General features: G+C 44.7%; 1 protein-coding gene across 11 annotated transcripts in view; it reads right to left on the reverse strand.

The window, feature by feature from the left end:
* The window catches only part of LOC110491356 (calcium/calmodulin-dependent protein kinase type II subunit gamma), a 50,484-nt gene extending 44,124 nt beyond the window's left edge, over positions 1-6,360 (reverse strand). For 3 of the 11 annotated variants that reach the window (XM_036946143.1, XM_036946147.1, XM_036946139.1), the window contains exons 1-2: positions 5,967-6,352; positions 3,343-3,437 (exon numbers count right to left, since the gene is read on the reverse strand). In XM_036946143.1, coding sequence (XP_036802038.1) covers positions 3,343-3,437; positions 5,967-6,034 — 163 coding nt within the window. In that variant the 5' untranslated portion in view covers positions 6,035-6,352. Of the gene's footprint in view, positions 1-3,342; positions 3,438-5,966 lie in introns of all 11 variants that reach the window. The other 8 variants (XM_036946148.1, XM_036946146.1, XM_036946145.1 and 5 more) reach the window with 5 other exon arrangements.
* Positions 6,361-17,830: the final 11,470 nt, after the last annotated feature.

The following is a 17,830-nucleotide window of genomic DNA, read 5'->3' on the forward strand; positions in this document are numbered from 1 at the left end:
AAGTTGGTTGGCCCTCTGATGTCATCACTGCATTCTCTACCGGAAAGTTGGTTGGCCCTCTGTGATGTCATCACTGCATTCTCTACCGGGAAGTTGGTTGGCCCTCTGTGATGTCATCACTGCATTCTCTACCGGGAAGTTGGTTGGCCCTCTGTGATGTCATCACTGCATTCTCTACTGGGAAGTTGGTTGGCCCTCTGTGATGTCATCACTGCATTCTCTACCGGAAAGTTGGTTGGCCCTCTGTGATGTCATCACTGCATTCTCTACCGGGAAGTTGGTTGGCCCTCTGTGATGTCATCACTGCATTCTCTACCGGAAAGTTGGTTGGCCCTCTGTGATGTCATCACTGCATTCTCTACCGGGAAGTTGGTTGGCCCTCTGATGTCATCACTGCATTCTCTACCGGGAAGTTGGTTGGCCCTCTGTGATGTCATCACTGCATTCTCTACCGGAAAGTTGGTTGGCCCTCTGCGATGACATCACTGCATTCTCTACCGGGAAGTTGGTTGGCCCTCTGTGATGTCACGTAGGTTGATACATTGCTATGTTTAATTTATAAAGCCCTTTTACAAAACGTCCCACTGTACCAAACATCATTACTAAACTTTAGACATACGAGGTACCACACCCGGTCTCAAGGATGGTTGACTCTGGAAATTCCTTTGGTCTCTGAGTTAGGGAAATCAGCTTTTAGTTCTTGCACCATGTTTGTAGAACCATCTTCAAAATGTTCTTAAAAATGTGATGTTGTTGCCTCTTGCGAAATTCAGAAAGCTGATCGAGGACCTGATGAATTAGATACCTAGTCCGTAATACAGCTGAACGCATTCAATTTAAATGCGTCTTCTGCATTTAAGTTATATCGACAAAAAAACATGTTTAAACCCTTTTTAAAGAACCATTGCTGATATGGTTAAAACGTAACAAATAAAATACACACGAAGTGCGCATGTGCAACTGGTATTCAAACATGTTGCCAGTAATGTTAGACTAAATGTCTACAGAGCCAATTTTTATTTTATTATCAGCACTGTTCAGAACCAGCACACTGAGCACAGGTTAAATATCCAAACATATTACTAACTAGTTGGGACTCACGGCCCCAAACACATGTTCAGTAGGCTACTCAGAACAAGCAATTAGATCAAATGTAGGCTATTGACTATTTGGAGAGGCCTCAACCTAAGCAGTAGGCTCAAAAATCCAGTTACCTTTTGAAGTAACTCCTCTGCCTGCCACTCCAGTCCAAATTTCACCCACAGAACTTAGGCAACAATAACAGGACTCCTCAAGTTAAGACAAGTTTAACTATATGGTCATAACCTTAACACTCCAAATGAATAGGAGTTGTGAAGCACTCGGAAGCAAAGCAGTTTAACCACCGCCTTCGCCCAATCCTGGTTCGTCCATATAATCAGTGTTGAAAAATAAATAAAAGACTGCAACTACTGGAGCTTGTTATCTCACGCATCCCATTCAGTCCCGGCAGATTCTTCAGTCTTCACGCAGAATCTGCCCACAGGAGAAAACCTGGTGGGGGGGTGGGGGGTGTCCGTGCCTACAGGGTGGCAGCCTGTCTCACCACTTTCTGAAGTGGTCAGACAGATCTGAACACAATCACACTAAAGAGACACTTTACTGTGTCTAGACCGGTCTTTACAATGCCATCTTCGTATTCTGACAGCAGAAGTCACATGTATGTGTCAAGTGTAGACACGACCTTTGACAAGTGGGCTGCAAGGTCGATTTCTTTACAAATCTTACCAATGACTTGGCTGCAAGCAAAGCGTCTGCCACCCCTGGAACCGCATCTTCCAGCTCAGCATTGTCAAGTGCGTATTTTAGCACGGTGTTGTACACGTGATCCTAGAAGTCAAGCCGTCGGTAGGGCGCAGCGATCATATTCGATCCCTGGTCCTTTACCCAGACAACTTTTCAGCACAGCTGGATCGAAACAAAGCACAGCTGTCTTGGCATCTTCTGGGCGGAACGTTGCTGTAGCTAGCACTCGGCTTTTCAGCTAAAACTCGAGGGTAATGTCGGGCAGGTTATTGCCATGTTGTTTATCTTGCGGTAATCGTCAGTCCACATATCTGTGATCATCCCAAGTTTATATCAGCTATTGCATTGTTGATATCGCTGACCACTTCAATCCTCTTTATGAGTGCCATTTTGTGGCATCTCCGTGATATGGTTGTGGGGTCTGGGAGCACAGTGTCAGAGATGCGGCCATGACTAGCCACACATTTATTAGCTCTTTAGATATATCAACAAACACCGTGCCTTGAACTGTGTGGAAGGACATAATATCTTTGCAACAGAAAGCAACACACTTGTGATTTCTGATTTGACTTTGGGCGGTAAATGTTTTGGGGCGAGAGAGAAACAATGTCATGCTCGGTTGCGGACTGGTACCTGCTCCTGTTGTGAGGCGGCCGCTGCATCCTCGTGTCAATGTGGCGCTGGAAAGAGGTGCCAGTTCGCTTGCTGTCGTACTTCAAAATCGCAAGGCAGGCTCGACACTTCACATGTCCAGTGGGCATCTTAGTTTCAACGGTCACAACTAGATTTCCACATGCCAGCCTTTTCCACTTCATTTGTGGATTTTTACAAGCTCTACTCTGGAGTTTTGTGTTTCACTTCCTCCGTATCCATTGCGAGTGCAACTAGCTAGCTAGCAAGCATCATCAACCACCACCACACACACACACACACACACACACACACACACGTTTCTTTTGTTGTCATTTTTGAAAATGATACCCGAGCCCAGCCCATACCCTCGTTATTAATGAAAGAAAAGGCCCTACCCGATGTATAATGTTGAGGACCGCCGTGCTTGGAAAGCAGAGCTCTACATATCTGACTTAGGGGCTGGGCAATGTATCGCTAATACTGGTATAGATTTTTGACCATCTATAACAATATTTTGATACAAATCAAATGTTATTTGTCACATGCTTCTTAAACAGATGTAGACTAACAGTGAAATACTTACAGGCTCTTCCCAACAATGCTAAATCAAATGAAAAGTGCTTCAAAATGGACTACTTTAGTGTCAGTTTTGTCCTAGTTTAGGCGAGTATAACACCATCACAACGGATCACAAAATTAATTTGTTGTCATTCAAGGATTATGCACAAAACAGATTGACAACTTTCATTATTCAGAAACACAAAATACAGTCAAATACAGTCAAAGATATTTTGGCCATATCACCAAAGCCCCAATTTGACATGTGACACACAGGTCTGTACAACAGATCATAGCAGTGCTTCCGCTATATGCATTTAGCAGTGACGCACCGCTTTCCCTCTGTGTGTGTGTGTGTTACTGTACCTCTGGCGGAGAGTTTCTTGGTGTTGATGATTTTGGCGGCAAACTCCTGACCTGATGACTTCTTCACACATCTTCGCACCACTGAAAACGCTCCCCTGGAAACAAGGAAAGCAACGGTCAGTTCTGGGTTGTGGGATTTTTTTTTGCAACAAACACGCAGGGCAACACACACTGGCGCACACACACGCGTTGGCCATACCGTCAACACTGATTATTATTATTTTTTTTACCTTTATTTAACTGCTCTGCTCTAACACACCTGTTAAATCTAAGGCTTTGCGTGTGTGATCGAGCAGGGCAAGTCAGTTAAGAACAAATTCTTATTTTCAATGACGGCCTAGGAACAGTGTGTTCAGGGGCAGAACGACCGACTTGTACCTTGTCAGCTCGGGGATTTGAACTCGCAACCTTCCGGTTACTAGTCCAACGCTCTAACCACTAGGCTACCCTGCCGCCCCGATGCATAGCATGGAGTCATACACCTGAAACGATGACAGTCTGCCGTAATTAAGGACACCCAGATTACAGAGCTCCTCTTCTCAAATACAAGCACAGCACCGCTGGTTATCTTCCTTCCCCTCGTAAATCAATGAACCACTAAGCAGACCTTGTAGAGAAAACCAGTCGTACAGGAGACCAGGATTAGATCTGCTGTAGTATAGCCTTTAGGCTAGCTACCACTGTATGTACAATACAGCTGGGATGACCAACCCTCTCCTACGGCTATTGGCGGAGCATGCTTTTGGACCAGCCCTGCTCGATCACACAGCGAATCAAAGCCTTAGATTTAACAGGTGTGTTAGAGCAGAGCTGAAACTAGGCTAAACCCTGCAGGCGTGAGCCAGTAGCCCTCCAGGGGGGGTGGCCACACCTAAACTAGAGGACAGAGAGTTAAACTCCTCTCCTAGCTCACTGGCACTAGCCCACTGCTACAGTAACTGCGTAGATCTGTTGGTATAGCATGATGATTGCAACACCAGGAATGTGGGTTTGATTCCTGCTGGGGCCACCCATGAGAAAATGATTAAAAACAACACTGTAAGTGTCTCCTAAATGGCATGTTATATAAACAGTCTACAAAACATTAGGAACACCTTTCATAATATTGACTTGCACCCAAAACAGCCTCAATTGTTCGGGCCATGGACTCTACAAAGTGTCAAAAGCATTCCACAGGGATGTTGGCCCATGTTGACTCCAATGCTCCCCACAGTTGTCAAGTTGGCTGGACTTCCTTTGGGTAGTGGGCCATTCTTGATACACACAGGAAACTGTTGAGCGTGAAAAACCCAGCAGCGTTGCTGTTCTTGACACTCAAACCAGTGTGCCTGGCAACTACCACCATACCCCGTTCAAAGGCACTTAAATATTTTGTCTTGCCAATTCACCCTCAACGGCACACATACACAATCCATGTCTCAATTGTCTCAAGGCTTAAAAATCCTTCTTTAACATGTCTCTTCCCCTTCATCTACACTGATTGAAGTGGATTTAACAGGGGACATCAATAAGGGATCATAGCTTTCACCTGGTCAGCCTGTCATGAGAGCAGGTGTTCCTAATGTTTTGTGAACTCAGTGTATATTAATAAAATAGTATTTGCCTTTCCCTGTAACTGCTGAGTTACTAGTTCAAGAAACACTGATTGTTCCCCCTATATCACTACACCCTTGTTGATAATGACAAGAGTAGACTACATGTCAGAGAAACATCTCTGTTGTACATAAATTAATACCTGAAAATGTCCACAACGTTGTGCCCTAAAGAACGCACCCCAGGTGTGTGCACTTTGATCAACCAATCAGTGGATCAATAAAATGCCATTGAGATAAGAGAAGCCCTGGACACATCGACTATACCCAGGGTCTGGGGCTAACGGAATAATAACACAAGACATCCATCTACAGAGTCCAGAGAGGACCGTGCCCCCGACAGATGCCCGGTTCTCTCAGGGGGGGAAAAAAACAAACCATCGCGATTCCGAGAAACAGCATCACCCCTGCACTTTTAAGCCACAGCGGCATAGTCTGTGCTGAGAGGCTTATAACGCTACATATGGCATTTATGAACGGCTGCTGCGTGAAAGCGGGTGGCGTTTTACATAATGTGCAAACATAATTCTGCTTTGGGAAGGAGGCGGTGTGGGTTATAACTATCGTCTACGTCCGACACAACTGCAGTAGAGACAAATCGCCTAATATTGTACAAGCAGACAGTTAAACTAGCTAGCATGCATGCTAACATTCAGCGCTGTCAAGCAGGCTGCCAACGTGCCATGCCAGCAAATGTCAGAGTGCTTTCGCTCAAACGCTTCCTGCCTGACTAATTCAGCAGACGGAAAGACAAGGCGTTGACACACTAGTAGACATTGCTAGCTGTGCTATCGCATTTTACAGACAGGGTGCAGGAAATAAATACGCTGTAAACTCTGTCCCTATAACCTACGACACGCAATATAGCTGCATTTAGTCAACAACCAGATAAAGACAATATGATCAAGCTATCCCAGATAGCTGGCTGGCTAAAGAAGGAGCGAGTCGCGTGCGGGGTGGGGGAGAAGAAGGAAAGACAGACGGAAAGGCAGAGCAGTAGCAAAAGGCTAGCTAATGACGACAGTCGCTTACTTCCCGAGCTCCTCGTAGAGTTGGTATTCGTCTGTAAAGCGGGTGGAGGTAACGATAGTAGTAGCCATGGCTGAGAGTGGGCTCCAAGCCTCGGTCAGGTTCACGGCAGGCTGGGTCGCTCTCTGGGTCTAGGGGAGGATTGTTAACCTCCGATACTAGCTACGGCACTGACAGGCTGGGACAGAGAGACTGGAGGGGTTGGCAGAGGCGGAGAGAGACCGGGGAAGAGCAGAGAGAACCACGCGAGACTTGAGCAGAATTTTTGAGCAGTCATGTCATCAGCGCGGGGTAGCAGTATTATTCGGTGTGAATCAGCGGAAAACAACTTTTGTACTGATTCTGTTTGAAGACTTTTAAAAACCCTTGCTCACTTGTCTTGAATTCGTCATTGGTCTGACCGAGATAAGTTGATATGTGACAGCAACGTGGCCTAAAGGAACACTGCCCATTGACCACCGTCAAAACGTCGAAGTTCATGGATGTTGAAATTTGGTCCGTCCACTCTGGCCTTGATTTCAACATCCACAGATGTACTTTGTTTTGTCCAGACCAAATCTGAACCATTCATAGATGTCTATGTTTCACAAGTTAAGACAGTACAGTATAGCAGAGTTCAGCACAGTAATGTAGAGTATTAGTGTATTGCAGTATAATATACTGTACTGTACTATACTCTGCTGAACTAAACTGTAATCTACTGTAAAACGCGGTCCAAATTTATGAGATTGACGTCGAGACAGACCAAATTTGGTCTTGTTTGAGGGTGGAGCTAATTATAATAATACCCAGCATGCGTTGCAAATGTTCCTGTTTACATTTACATTTGGGGTTTATAGCAGACACGCCTTTACAGAGCAATTTACAGTCAGTATATGAAACCAAGGTAGATAAACAACCACATATCACAATCATAGCAATAACAACTTTCCTGTAACCGTTACTGTGAATTCTATTGTAGTTGGAAGTTTTCTATTGCTTTTTCTGTAGGTCTGTAGGTCTGGAAACTTTATTTATGGTCTCTGTCTGTTCCAAAGAGTTTGAAAAAGCTGACATACAATGTATTACGAAGGTATTCATACACTTTCACCTTTTCCACATTTTGTTACATTACAGCCTCATTCTAAAATGCATACAATAATTTTTTCCCCCTCATTAATCTACACATTATACCCCATAATGACAAAGCGAAAAAAGGTTTTTAGAAGCTTTTGCAAATGCATAAAAAAATGTATAACATAAGTATTTAGACCCTTTGCTATGAGCCTTGAAATTGAGCTCAGGTGCATTCTGTTTCCATTGATCATCCTTGAAATGTTTCTACAACTTAATTGGAGTCCACCTGTGGTAAATTTAATTGATTGGACATAATTTGGAAAGGCACACACCTGTCTATAAGGTCCCACAGTGCAAAAACCAAGCCATGAGGAATAAGGAATTGTTCGTAGAGCCCCGAGACCGGATTGTGTGGAGGCACAGATCTGGGAAGGGTACCAAAAATGTCTGCAGCATTGAAGGTCCCCAAGAACAATGGCCTTCATCATTCTTAAATGGAAGATGTTTAGAACCACAGACTCTTCATAGAGGTGGTCTCCCGGCATAAACTGAGCAATCGGGGGAGAAGGGCCTTGGTAAGGGAGGTGACCAAGAACCAAATGGTCACTCTGACAGAGATCCAAAGTTCCTCTGTGGAGATGAGAGAACCTTCCAGAAGGACAACCATCTCTGCAGCACTCCACCAATGGTAGATTGGCCAGACGGAAGCCTCTCCTCAGTAAAAGGCATATGACAGCCCGCTTGGAGTTTTCTAAATGACTCAGACCAGGAGAAACAAGGTTCTCTGGTCTGATGAAACCAAGATTGAAGTCTTTGGCCTGAATGCCAAGAGTCATGTCTGGAGGAAACCAGTCACCACTCATCATCTGGCCAATACCATTCCTACGGTGAAGCATGGTGGTGGCAGCATCATGCTGTGGGGATGTTGTTCAGGGACTGGGAGACTAGTCAGGATCGATGGAAAGATGAAGGGTGCAAAGTACAGCGAGATCCTTGATGAAAACCTGCTCCAGAGCGCTCAGGACGTCAGACTGGGGCGAAGGTTCACCTTCCAACAGGACAACGACCCTAAGCACACAGCCAAGACAACGCAGGAGTGGCTTCGGGGCCAAGTCTCTGAATGTCCTTGAGTGGTTCAGCCAGAGCCTGGACTTCAACCCGACCTGAAAAATAGCTGTGCTGTGATGCTCCCCATCCAACCTGACAGAGCTTGAGGAGATCTGCAGAGAATAATGGGAGAAACTCCCCCAAATACAGGTGTGCCAAGCTTGTAGTGTCATACTCAAGGCTGTAATCTCTGACCAAGGTAGATCAACAAAGTACTGAGTATAAGACCTGAATAGTTATGTAAATGTGATATCAGTTTATTATTTTTAATACATTTGCAAAAATGTCAACTGTTTTTGCTTTGTCACAATGGGGTATTGTGTGTAGATTGAAGAGGGGGAAAAAACATTTACATCTATTTTAGAATAAGGCTGTAACAAAATGTGGAAAAGGTTCATGGGTCTGAACTCTTTCCGAAGGCACTGTAAGTGAATGTGACAGGAGGAATAATACATATAATATATAATCCATACTGCAATCTTCATTTTTCTTTATTTTCCTATTTCAATAAAAAAATGTTTTATTTGATCATGCTTTCTTCATTGACATGAAGATATAAGTGAATGCATATACGGATTGAAATTTGGCTGTAGAAATAAGGTTGTCTTTATAACGTCCGTGAAATACGTATTTTCAACTTCTGTAAATGACGTCTTTTCAATATCCAGAAAAGACATATTTTCGACTTTCATTCAAAACCCAAAATGAACCTAATTTCAACATAATTTTGTTCACTGGGTGGCCATTATCTACAACCCTCAAACTCAACTCTGGACCTGGAAGCCGGTTTCACTGAGTTTTCCCATTGTTCCCATCTAATCAGGGATTGATTTAGACCTGGGATACCAGGTGTGTGCAATAAATATGCAGTAGAACAGAAAACCAGCAGGCTCCGGACCTCATAAGGTAAGGTAAGAACTGAACACTCCTGGCCTGTAGTCTTCACCTGTCCAATCCAGGAGCCCCCCCACCCCACCCCCCTCCAAAAAAGATTACATTATTCTCATCTATTCTGTTGATCATCCATGCAAGGGATGAAGCAAAGCCTTTATTGCACACTGACTCACCATCATGTAGGGTTGGTCCAGCAGTAGGCTTGGCTTGAAAGCAAAACAGCGGAGGCAGCAAGTTATGTGATTTTGGAAATTTTGATTCCGGTCCTACAGATCGGGATAAGGATTTGGTCATCTAATCTGACCTTTAATCAGGATCAAATTTCATTTTTGTGTTTTTCGAAAGTCAAAGGTAGTGATTATGAAGATGGTTTTTGTGATGAAAATGTGGATTATCTTTATCCCACTGGAAGGATGGATTCAGGGTGGATTTAGAAAAGTGAAACCAAGAAATGTCAATGCCACTAAAGTCAATCTGACAACCAAAGGTTTATTATGTTTCATTGATCCTAGCTATGTGGTCAGTTGTTACATTGCGACGTGTCAATTAAATGCTGCTACTTAATTATAAGTGATATGCAGGCTCTATTTTTTTCTCTTACTTTAATTAAGGTATAGTTTCCTTATCTTTGTTCCCCTATGACAATGTAGAAGTAATAACACAACCTATCAAGTAGATAGCTGTGTAGGCCAGTTCAAAGCATCTGGATCAGAATGATCCTATCTGCTCATTTTTCACAGACAAACAGCTAAATAACAACCAGATCGATCGGATCCTGGATAGCAAAAAACAGGATTACAGAATCCAGATGATTCTGATCCAGATTCAAAGTTTTGTAAAAAAAAAAAAAATGGGCCCAGGTTGATTTTACAAAAACATGTGGAGTTCCATGCCATAGTCATTTTACAGCGCAGGACAAAAATACAGCTAACATGGCACAAACTCAAAGAAAATACAAAACTAGACTTCAACCTCGGTTTCTGTGCGGTCAAAATGTATTTGGATATTCCCATATAGATGATCTACAGACGGTCATACTATCAACAAAAGGTTAGGCCATGAGAACTATTCCAGCAGTACAGAATTCCCTGATTGGTTATCTCCCTCTACCCACCTCTATGGTCACGTGATGACAGATGGCACCCATGGCAGGAGTACTCTATGGTCAGGTATTTATTAAACGGGCAGATTTCCAATCTGAGTCCTTACAACTAAGAAGAAGAAGCCAGCCAGCCACTACTGAAGCTCTGGCTGTTTGCAAGTTCATTTCTGGCGTGAACGGTGGAGCACTAGAACCGGACCTAAGTGTCTGAGTGGTTGGTGACGAGCTGAGACGCGGTAAGATGGTGGACAAGGAAAAAGGAAGAAAGTGGAGCATATTCTGAATAAATAGGGGGTGGGGGATTGCACAAGACTTCTGGATGATCTGGTGAAGTAGAAGATGATAATAAAGATAATATAAACGGGAAAAGTGGGAAATGGTTTGAGTGACTATGAAAACTTGAGACATCTGTGGCATTGTGTTGTTTGACAAAACTGCACATTTTAGTGTGGTCTTATATTGTCCCTAGCACAAGGTGTGCCTGTGGAATGAGTGTCTTGCCACACCTGTCAGGTGTAGGAATTATCTTGGCAAAGGATAATTGCTCACTAACAGGGATGTAAACAAATATGTGGACAAAATTTGAGAGAAATAAGCTTTTTGTGCATTATGGGACATTTCTGGGATTTTTTTTTCAGCTCATGAAGCATGGGACCAATGTTGCATTTATGTATTTGTTCAGTATACTTCCCGCAGCTATGGCTTTGAGACAACATTTTTGGTGTGTTACCTTGCGAGTTTCCATTAGCTCAGGAAGTGTCATATTTCAGGGAAACGCACAAAGAACCCCCGTGGGAATCTGTTAAAACAGCGCTCTGTATCTTTGTATTTGTAAAATCATTTTGGGGTGATATGAAAGTAGTTTGTGAGGTTTCCAAACACATTTTGCATGCAACTATTATTGACAGTGTCAGGATTCGGGACAGTTGTAGGTGTACACATTGGCCTAGCTGTGGTCAATGGTTCTAATGAGATCCCGATGGCAGCACGGTCTTAGGATCTTGAGACCTACTCAATAAGCAACAGGAATTCCTCTCCTCATTCACACAAACGCACACACACTAGCACGCACACACACATTTAACCTGCGATCAATATATATATATAAATCAATGTGTCTGCTCTGACAGGAGACCGCTCTAGCCCAGTGAATCAGAATGAGAGCGAGAGTGTGAGAGACGTTATCGTTATCAGAGACATTATCCATACTATTAATGCTGAAGCTGAGTGGTGCTAAGAGATGATGTCACAGGGACCCAGAGTGGTTTGCTAAATGTTTAATGTAGCATTCGCCGCAGACCATCAGGTGTGTGTATGTCAGAGTGCTTCCTGAGTAGCATTGCTCTCTCAGCAGTCTCAATGGAGAGACCATAAACGCCAAAGAGTCATTCAGAGTAGAGATGACACAGTCCAGTTTAATGGAGAGCTTCAATTGAGGAATACAGAGAAAGAAGGAAAGGGGTCAGAGAGAGAGAAGCTGACAGACCCAGTTTACCTCAGAAACTCATGCAAGTTGTACACTTATCATGTAGTGATGCGGCCAACACAGAGGTAGATGTGTAGCACTGAGATATGACAGTTTCCTCCCCCTCCTTCAACTACTTGCCGACCCTGCCCTCGCCTCCTCTTCCTCCTCCTACAATGTTTATGTAATAGTAACTCCTTTACCTCACCCTCCCTACACACTCTGCGAGAAGGACAAAAGGAAGAGAGAGAGAAAAGAGACGAGGAAAGAGATTTCAGTTGGGTTCAGCAGAGAGGGGGAGAATGTCATACTGGTGGAGTTTGTTTGGAATGGCCCCGGGTGGGTGGAGATTTCACTTAAGGGCCAATGGAATGGTCTAAAATGAGCAAACTCCACCCACCCAGGGCACCGGGCCATGCAAAACTAACTCAAACACTGTTTTACCGTTTGACTTAAAGGGCAAGCTGTAGTTGAAACAACAACAAAGCGGCCACATCGCCAACTATTTTAGTACACAGCTATGGGGATGGAGAAATGTTACCACTCTCAAATTCATAGACAGAGCTATGGTTGCAAGGACTGACCATCCATGAGATAAAAATTATAGTTTAAACCCTACAGTGTTTGTTTACAATTGCATTGTTTACAAACACATGAGTAAAAATATATATATTTCGGGGTGATGGGGTACGACAGTTGAACAAAGCTCATAAGGCATTTCTAAGTTACATTGTTCAACAATCAATGTTAATTTATGTACAAAAATGTATGTAGAAACTGCAGGTTACCCCTTTAATGCCACTGTCATGTTTTCATCACATCAATAATGCATCAGATGAGGTTATTAGACTGTGTGTGTGTGTGTGTGTGTGTCTCGCTGTGTCATATTGAGTTGTCTTGCTTTAGGATAGGCTTTTGTCATTGTGGATCTTGTTCTCAATCACAGCAAATTAAAAGGGCCAGGGCTGGAGGATGCTGGACTGTGGCTGGAGGATGCTGGGCTGGAGGATGCTGGGCTGGGGCTGGAGGATGCTGGAATGGGGCTGGAGGATGCTGGGCTGGGGCTGGAGGATGCTGGGCTAGGGCTGGAGGATGCGGGGCTGGAGGATGCTGGGCTGGGGCTGGAGGATGCTGGGCTGGGGCTGGAGGATGCTGGACTGGGGCTGGAGGACGCTGGGCTGGGGCTGGAGGATGCTGGACTGGGGCTGGAGGATGCTGGGCTGGAGGATGCTGGGCTGGTGCTTTCCTCTCCCTTTCTCCTCCTAGCTTACCCCACTCTCTCTCTCTCTCTCTCTCTCTCTCTCTCTCTCTCTCTCTCTCTCTCTCTCTCTCTCTCTCCCTCTATCCATAGCTTACCCCACTTTCCTCCTCTCTCTCCATAGCTTACCCCACTTTCCTCTTCTCTCTCCATAGCTTACTCCACTTTCCTCCTCTCTCTCCATAGCTTACTCCACTTTCCTCCTCTCTCTCTCTATAGCTTACCCCACTTTCCTCCTTTCTCTCCATAGCTTACCCCACTTTCCTCCTCTCTCTCCATAGCTTACCCCACTTTCCTCATCCTCTCTCCCTCCCTCTCTTTCTCTCCATAGCTTACTCCACTTTCCTCCTCTCTATCTCTTCCTCCCTAGTTTACCCCACTTTCACCCCCCCTCTCTATCTCCCTCCCCCTAGCTTACCCCACTTTCATCCTCTCTCTCTCTCTCTCTCTTCCTCCCCCTAGCTTACCCCACTTTCATCCTCTCGCTCTCTCTCTCTCACTAGCTTACCCCACTTTCCTCCTCTCGTTCTCTCCCCTAGTTTACCCCACTTTCCTCCTCTCCATTCTCTCTCCCTCCTCTTTCTTTTTTCCTAGGACATGGTGATCAATCAGCCTAGGGGCTCAGGGAGTGCAGTACCCCAACACAGGCGTGCACACACAACATAGAGGGGAATAGGACTGTGTGTGTGTGTGTGTGTGTGTGTGTGTGTGTGTGTGTGTGTGTGTGTGTGTGCGTGCGTGCGTGAAGTGACAGTTCATTACTGTGTGTCTAAGTCTATGCTACTATCTATAGTCCACACTCTGCTCTAAATACTGTGACCTACTACCTGCCCACATCCTGGTTGTGTGTGAGAGAGCATTCAAGAGTCTTTACCACCCTCTAGTGAGGAACGCTGTGTAAAGGCATACAGTATGGAGAGCTAAGGAGGGAGGTTGGACTCTGTGTGGGATAGATGAAAGCAAGCTGCATGACTGCGTGTGCGATGTATATGTGTGTGGTGTATATGTGTGTGGTGTATATGTGTGAGGTGTATATGTGTGTGGTGTATATGTGTGTGGTGTATATGTGTGTGGTGTATATGTGTGAGGTGTATATGTGTGAGGTGTATATGTGTGAGGTGTATATGTGTGAGGTGTATATGTGTGTGGTGTATATGTGTGTGGTGTATATGTGTGTGGTGTATATGTGTGAGGTGTATATGTGTGTGGTGTATATGTGTGTGGTGTATATGTGTATATGTGTGTGGTGTATATATGTGTATATGTGTGTATATGTGTGTGGTGTATACAGTATGTGTGTGGTGTATATGTGTGAGGTGTATACAGTATGTGTGAGGTGTATATGTGTGTGGTGTATATGTGTGTATATATGTGTATATGTGTGTATATGTGTGTGGTGTATACAGTATGCGTGTGGTGTATATGTGTGAGGTGTATATGTGTGAGATGTATATGTGTGTGGTGTATATGTGTGTGGTGTATATATGGGTATATGTGTGTGGTGTATATGTGTGTGGTGTATATGTGTGAGGTGTATATGTGTGAGGTGTATATGTGTGTATATGTGTGTGGTGTATATGTGTGTGGTGTATATGTGTGAGGTGTATATGTGTGTGGTGTATATGTGTGTGGTGTATATGTGTGAGGTGTATATGTGTGTATATGTGTGAGGTGTATATGTGTGAGTTGTATATGTGTGTGGTGTATATGTGTGAGGTGTATATATGGGTATATGTGTGTGGTGTATATGTGTGTGGTGTATATGTGTGAGGTGTATATGTGTGAGGTGTATATGTGTGCGGTGTATATATGGGTATATGTGTGAGGTGTATATGTGTGTGGTGTATATGTGTGTGGTGTATATATGGGTATATGTGTGTGGTGTATATGTGTGTGGTGTATATGTGTGAGGTGTATATGTGTGTATATGTGTGAGGTGTATATGTGTGAGTTGCATATGTGTGTGGTGTATATGTGTGAGGTGTGTATGGTGTATATGTGTGAGGTGTATATGTGTGAGGTGTATATGTGTGAGGTGTATATGTGTGTGGTGTATATGTGTGAGGTGTATATGTGTGAGGTGTATATGTGTGTGGTGTATATGTGTGTGGTGTATATGTGTGTATATGTGTGAGGTGTATATGTGTGAGTTGCATATGTGTGTGGTGTATATGTGTGAGGTGTGTATGGTGTATATGTGTGAGGTGTATATGTGTGTATATGTGTGAGTTGTATATGTGTGTGGTGTATATGTGTGAGGTGTATATGTGTGAGGTGTATATGTGTGAGGTGTATATGTGTGTGGTGTATATGTGTGTGGTGTATATGTGTGAGGTGTACATGTGTGAGGTGTCCTTGAGGGCTTTACTCAGTCAAAACAGGTTCAGGTTTCTGGTATAAGTCAATAATATTCTCAAATAATTTGAATATGCTTCTCTTTTTGGTTTCGTTCTCTAAACATTGCTGTGTTTGGTGGAGCCTCAGCTTGTATCCTTGACATTCCTACAGAAGGGTCTGAGTGTGGCTGTCTCCATCTGAATAAAAGTGTATTAGTTATCCCCCAATATCGTCATCTCATCCTTAAAAATACAACATATCTACAAATCTTTGTGATGTGGCTCTAATCCTCTTATCTGTTAATTAGCTATGTGTTATCAGATATTGGGGCGATTCCATACAAGAATGGCCCAAAGATATTTAAGATGTTTTGGGACTGAAATCCATAGAAAGGATGTGTGGCCTACTGTTGAACACTGTTTAGAGAAATAACTGAATAAAGTTGGGAAATTTGTGACATTTTGTCCTTCCTGGGCCTTCTGTAGGACTCTACAAGTCGTCTGTCGATGCCGCTACAAACAGTCGTGTTGTCATTTGAAACCTAGTGTTTAGATTAAGAATACAACATCTGTACATTCATTTATGGATAATTGAATATATAAAAGTGAATATTTTAAGTACCCTATGATTTGATTTGTTCTTGGACAACATACAATTAAACAATCTACTCTACAGTGTCTGATTGCCTGTGGGTTTCCTCTCCTCCCTTGTACTTGATGAATGAATTAAGATCAGTAATTAGGAAGAAACTTACCATACCTAGTTTTCTAGGGTTTCATTGAAAAGAAAAAACTCTAATCTGCAGACACTAGGCCCTCCACCCTGCTCTACAAGTACAGAACATTTCCAGAGTGTGCTCCCTGCTACTTTTGGAAATGTTGAAGAAGCCCATTGTTCGACATCCTGTCCGATTTTAGATGTGCAGGCGTTGCAGTGCATCATCCAATGGTTGTATGCAACGTCATCGACTGCAGGCGGGCATCAGATTGTTTTATCATATAATTGTATTAGTTGATACTGTATGTTAAATACCTATCCAGGCGTCGGACAGGATCTCAACCATTGTCTCATTGCAGGAGGAACTCGAGGCAGCCCTGAGGCCCTTACAGGAGAAACAAAGTATTTCGCTGAATGTACACAGGCAGCCCAATTTTGATATTTTGCCCAATTATTGTTAAAAGAGCTGATCTGATTGGTCAAAGGACCAAAGAGGGGAGAATCAGGAGTATTGAGGGGAAGAGGTTCAGGAGCAAAGAGGGGAGGTTCAGGAGTATTGAGGCCAGGAGGTTCAGGAGCAAAGAGGGGAGGTTCAGGAGTATGGAGGGGAGGTTCAGGAGTATTGAGGGGAGGAGGTTCAGGAGTATTGAGGGGAAGTTCAGGAGTATGGGTGGAGGAGGTAAATGAGAAGTTTTGGAAACAGAAATGCAGAGGAGGAGAAGGGAATAGAGGAGGGGAGGGTGATACAGGAGGAGATGGGAATAGAGGAGGGGAGGGTGATACTGGAGGAGAGGGTGATACAGGAGGAGAGGGGAATAGAGGAGGGGAGGGTGATACAGGAGGAGAGGGTGATACAGGAGGAGAGGGGATAGAGGAGGGAGGGTGATACAGGAGGAGAGGGGATAGAGTAGGAGAGTGTGATACAGGAGGAGAGGGGAATAGAGGAGGGGAGGGTGATAGAGGAGGGGAGGGTGATACAGGAGGAGAGGGGAATAGAGGAGGAGAGGGTGATACAGGAGGAGAGGGGGATAGAGGAGGAGAGGGTGATACAGGAGGAGAGGGGATAGAGGAGGAGAGGGTGATAAAGGAGGAGAGGGCATAGAGGAAGGGAGGGTGATACAGGAGGAGAGGGGAATAGAGGAGGAGAGGGTATTACAGGAGGAGAGGGGAATAGATGAGGAGAGGGTGATACAGGAGGAGAGGGTGATACAGGAGGAGAGGGGAATAGAGGAGGGGAGGGTGATAGAGGAGGGGACGGTGATACAGGAGGTGAGGGTGATACAGGAGGAGAGGGGAATAGAGGAGGAGAGGGTGATACAGGAGGAGAGGGGAATAGAGGAGGAGAGGGTGATACAGGAGGAGGGGGGAATAGAGGAGGAGAGGGTGATACAGGAGGAGAGGGGATAGAGGAGGGGAGGGTGATACAGGAGAAGAGGGTGATACAGGAGGAGAGGGGAATAGAGGAGGAGAGGGGATAGAGGAGGGGAGGGTGATACAGGAGGAGAGGGGATAGAGGAAGGGAGGGTGATACAGGAGGAGAGGGGATAGAGGAGGGGACAGTGATACAGGAGGAGAGGGGATAGAGGAGGGGAGGGTGATACAGGAGGAGAGGGGATAGAGGAGGAGAGGGTGATACAGGAGGAGAGGGGAATAGAGGAGGAGAGGGTGATACAGGAGGAGAGGGTGATACAGGAGGAGAGGGGAATAGAGGAGGGGAGAGTGATAGAGGAGGGGACGGTGATACAGGAGGTGAGGGTGATACAGGAGGAGAGGGGAATAGAGGAGGAGAGGGTGATACAGGAGGAGAGGGGAATAGAGGAGGAGAGGGTGATACAGGAGGAGAGGGTGATACAGGAGGAGAGGGGAATAGAGGAGGAGAGGGTGATACAGGAGGAGAGGGGAATAGAGGAGGAGAAGGTGATACAGGAGGA

This window comes from Oncorhynchus mykiss, chromosome 16 (assembly GCF_013265735.2).
Source record: "Oncorhynchus mykiss isolate Arlee chromosome 16, USDA_OmykA_1.1, whole genome shotgun sequence".
NCBI classification, from domain to species: Eukaryota; Metazoa; Chordata; class Actinopteri; order Salmoniformes; family Salmonidae; genus Oncorhynchus; species Oncorhynchus mykiss.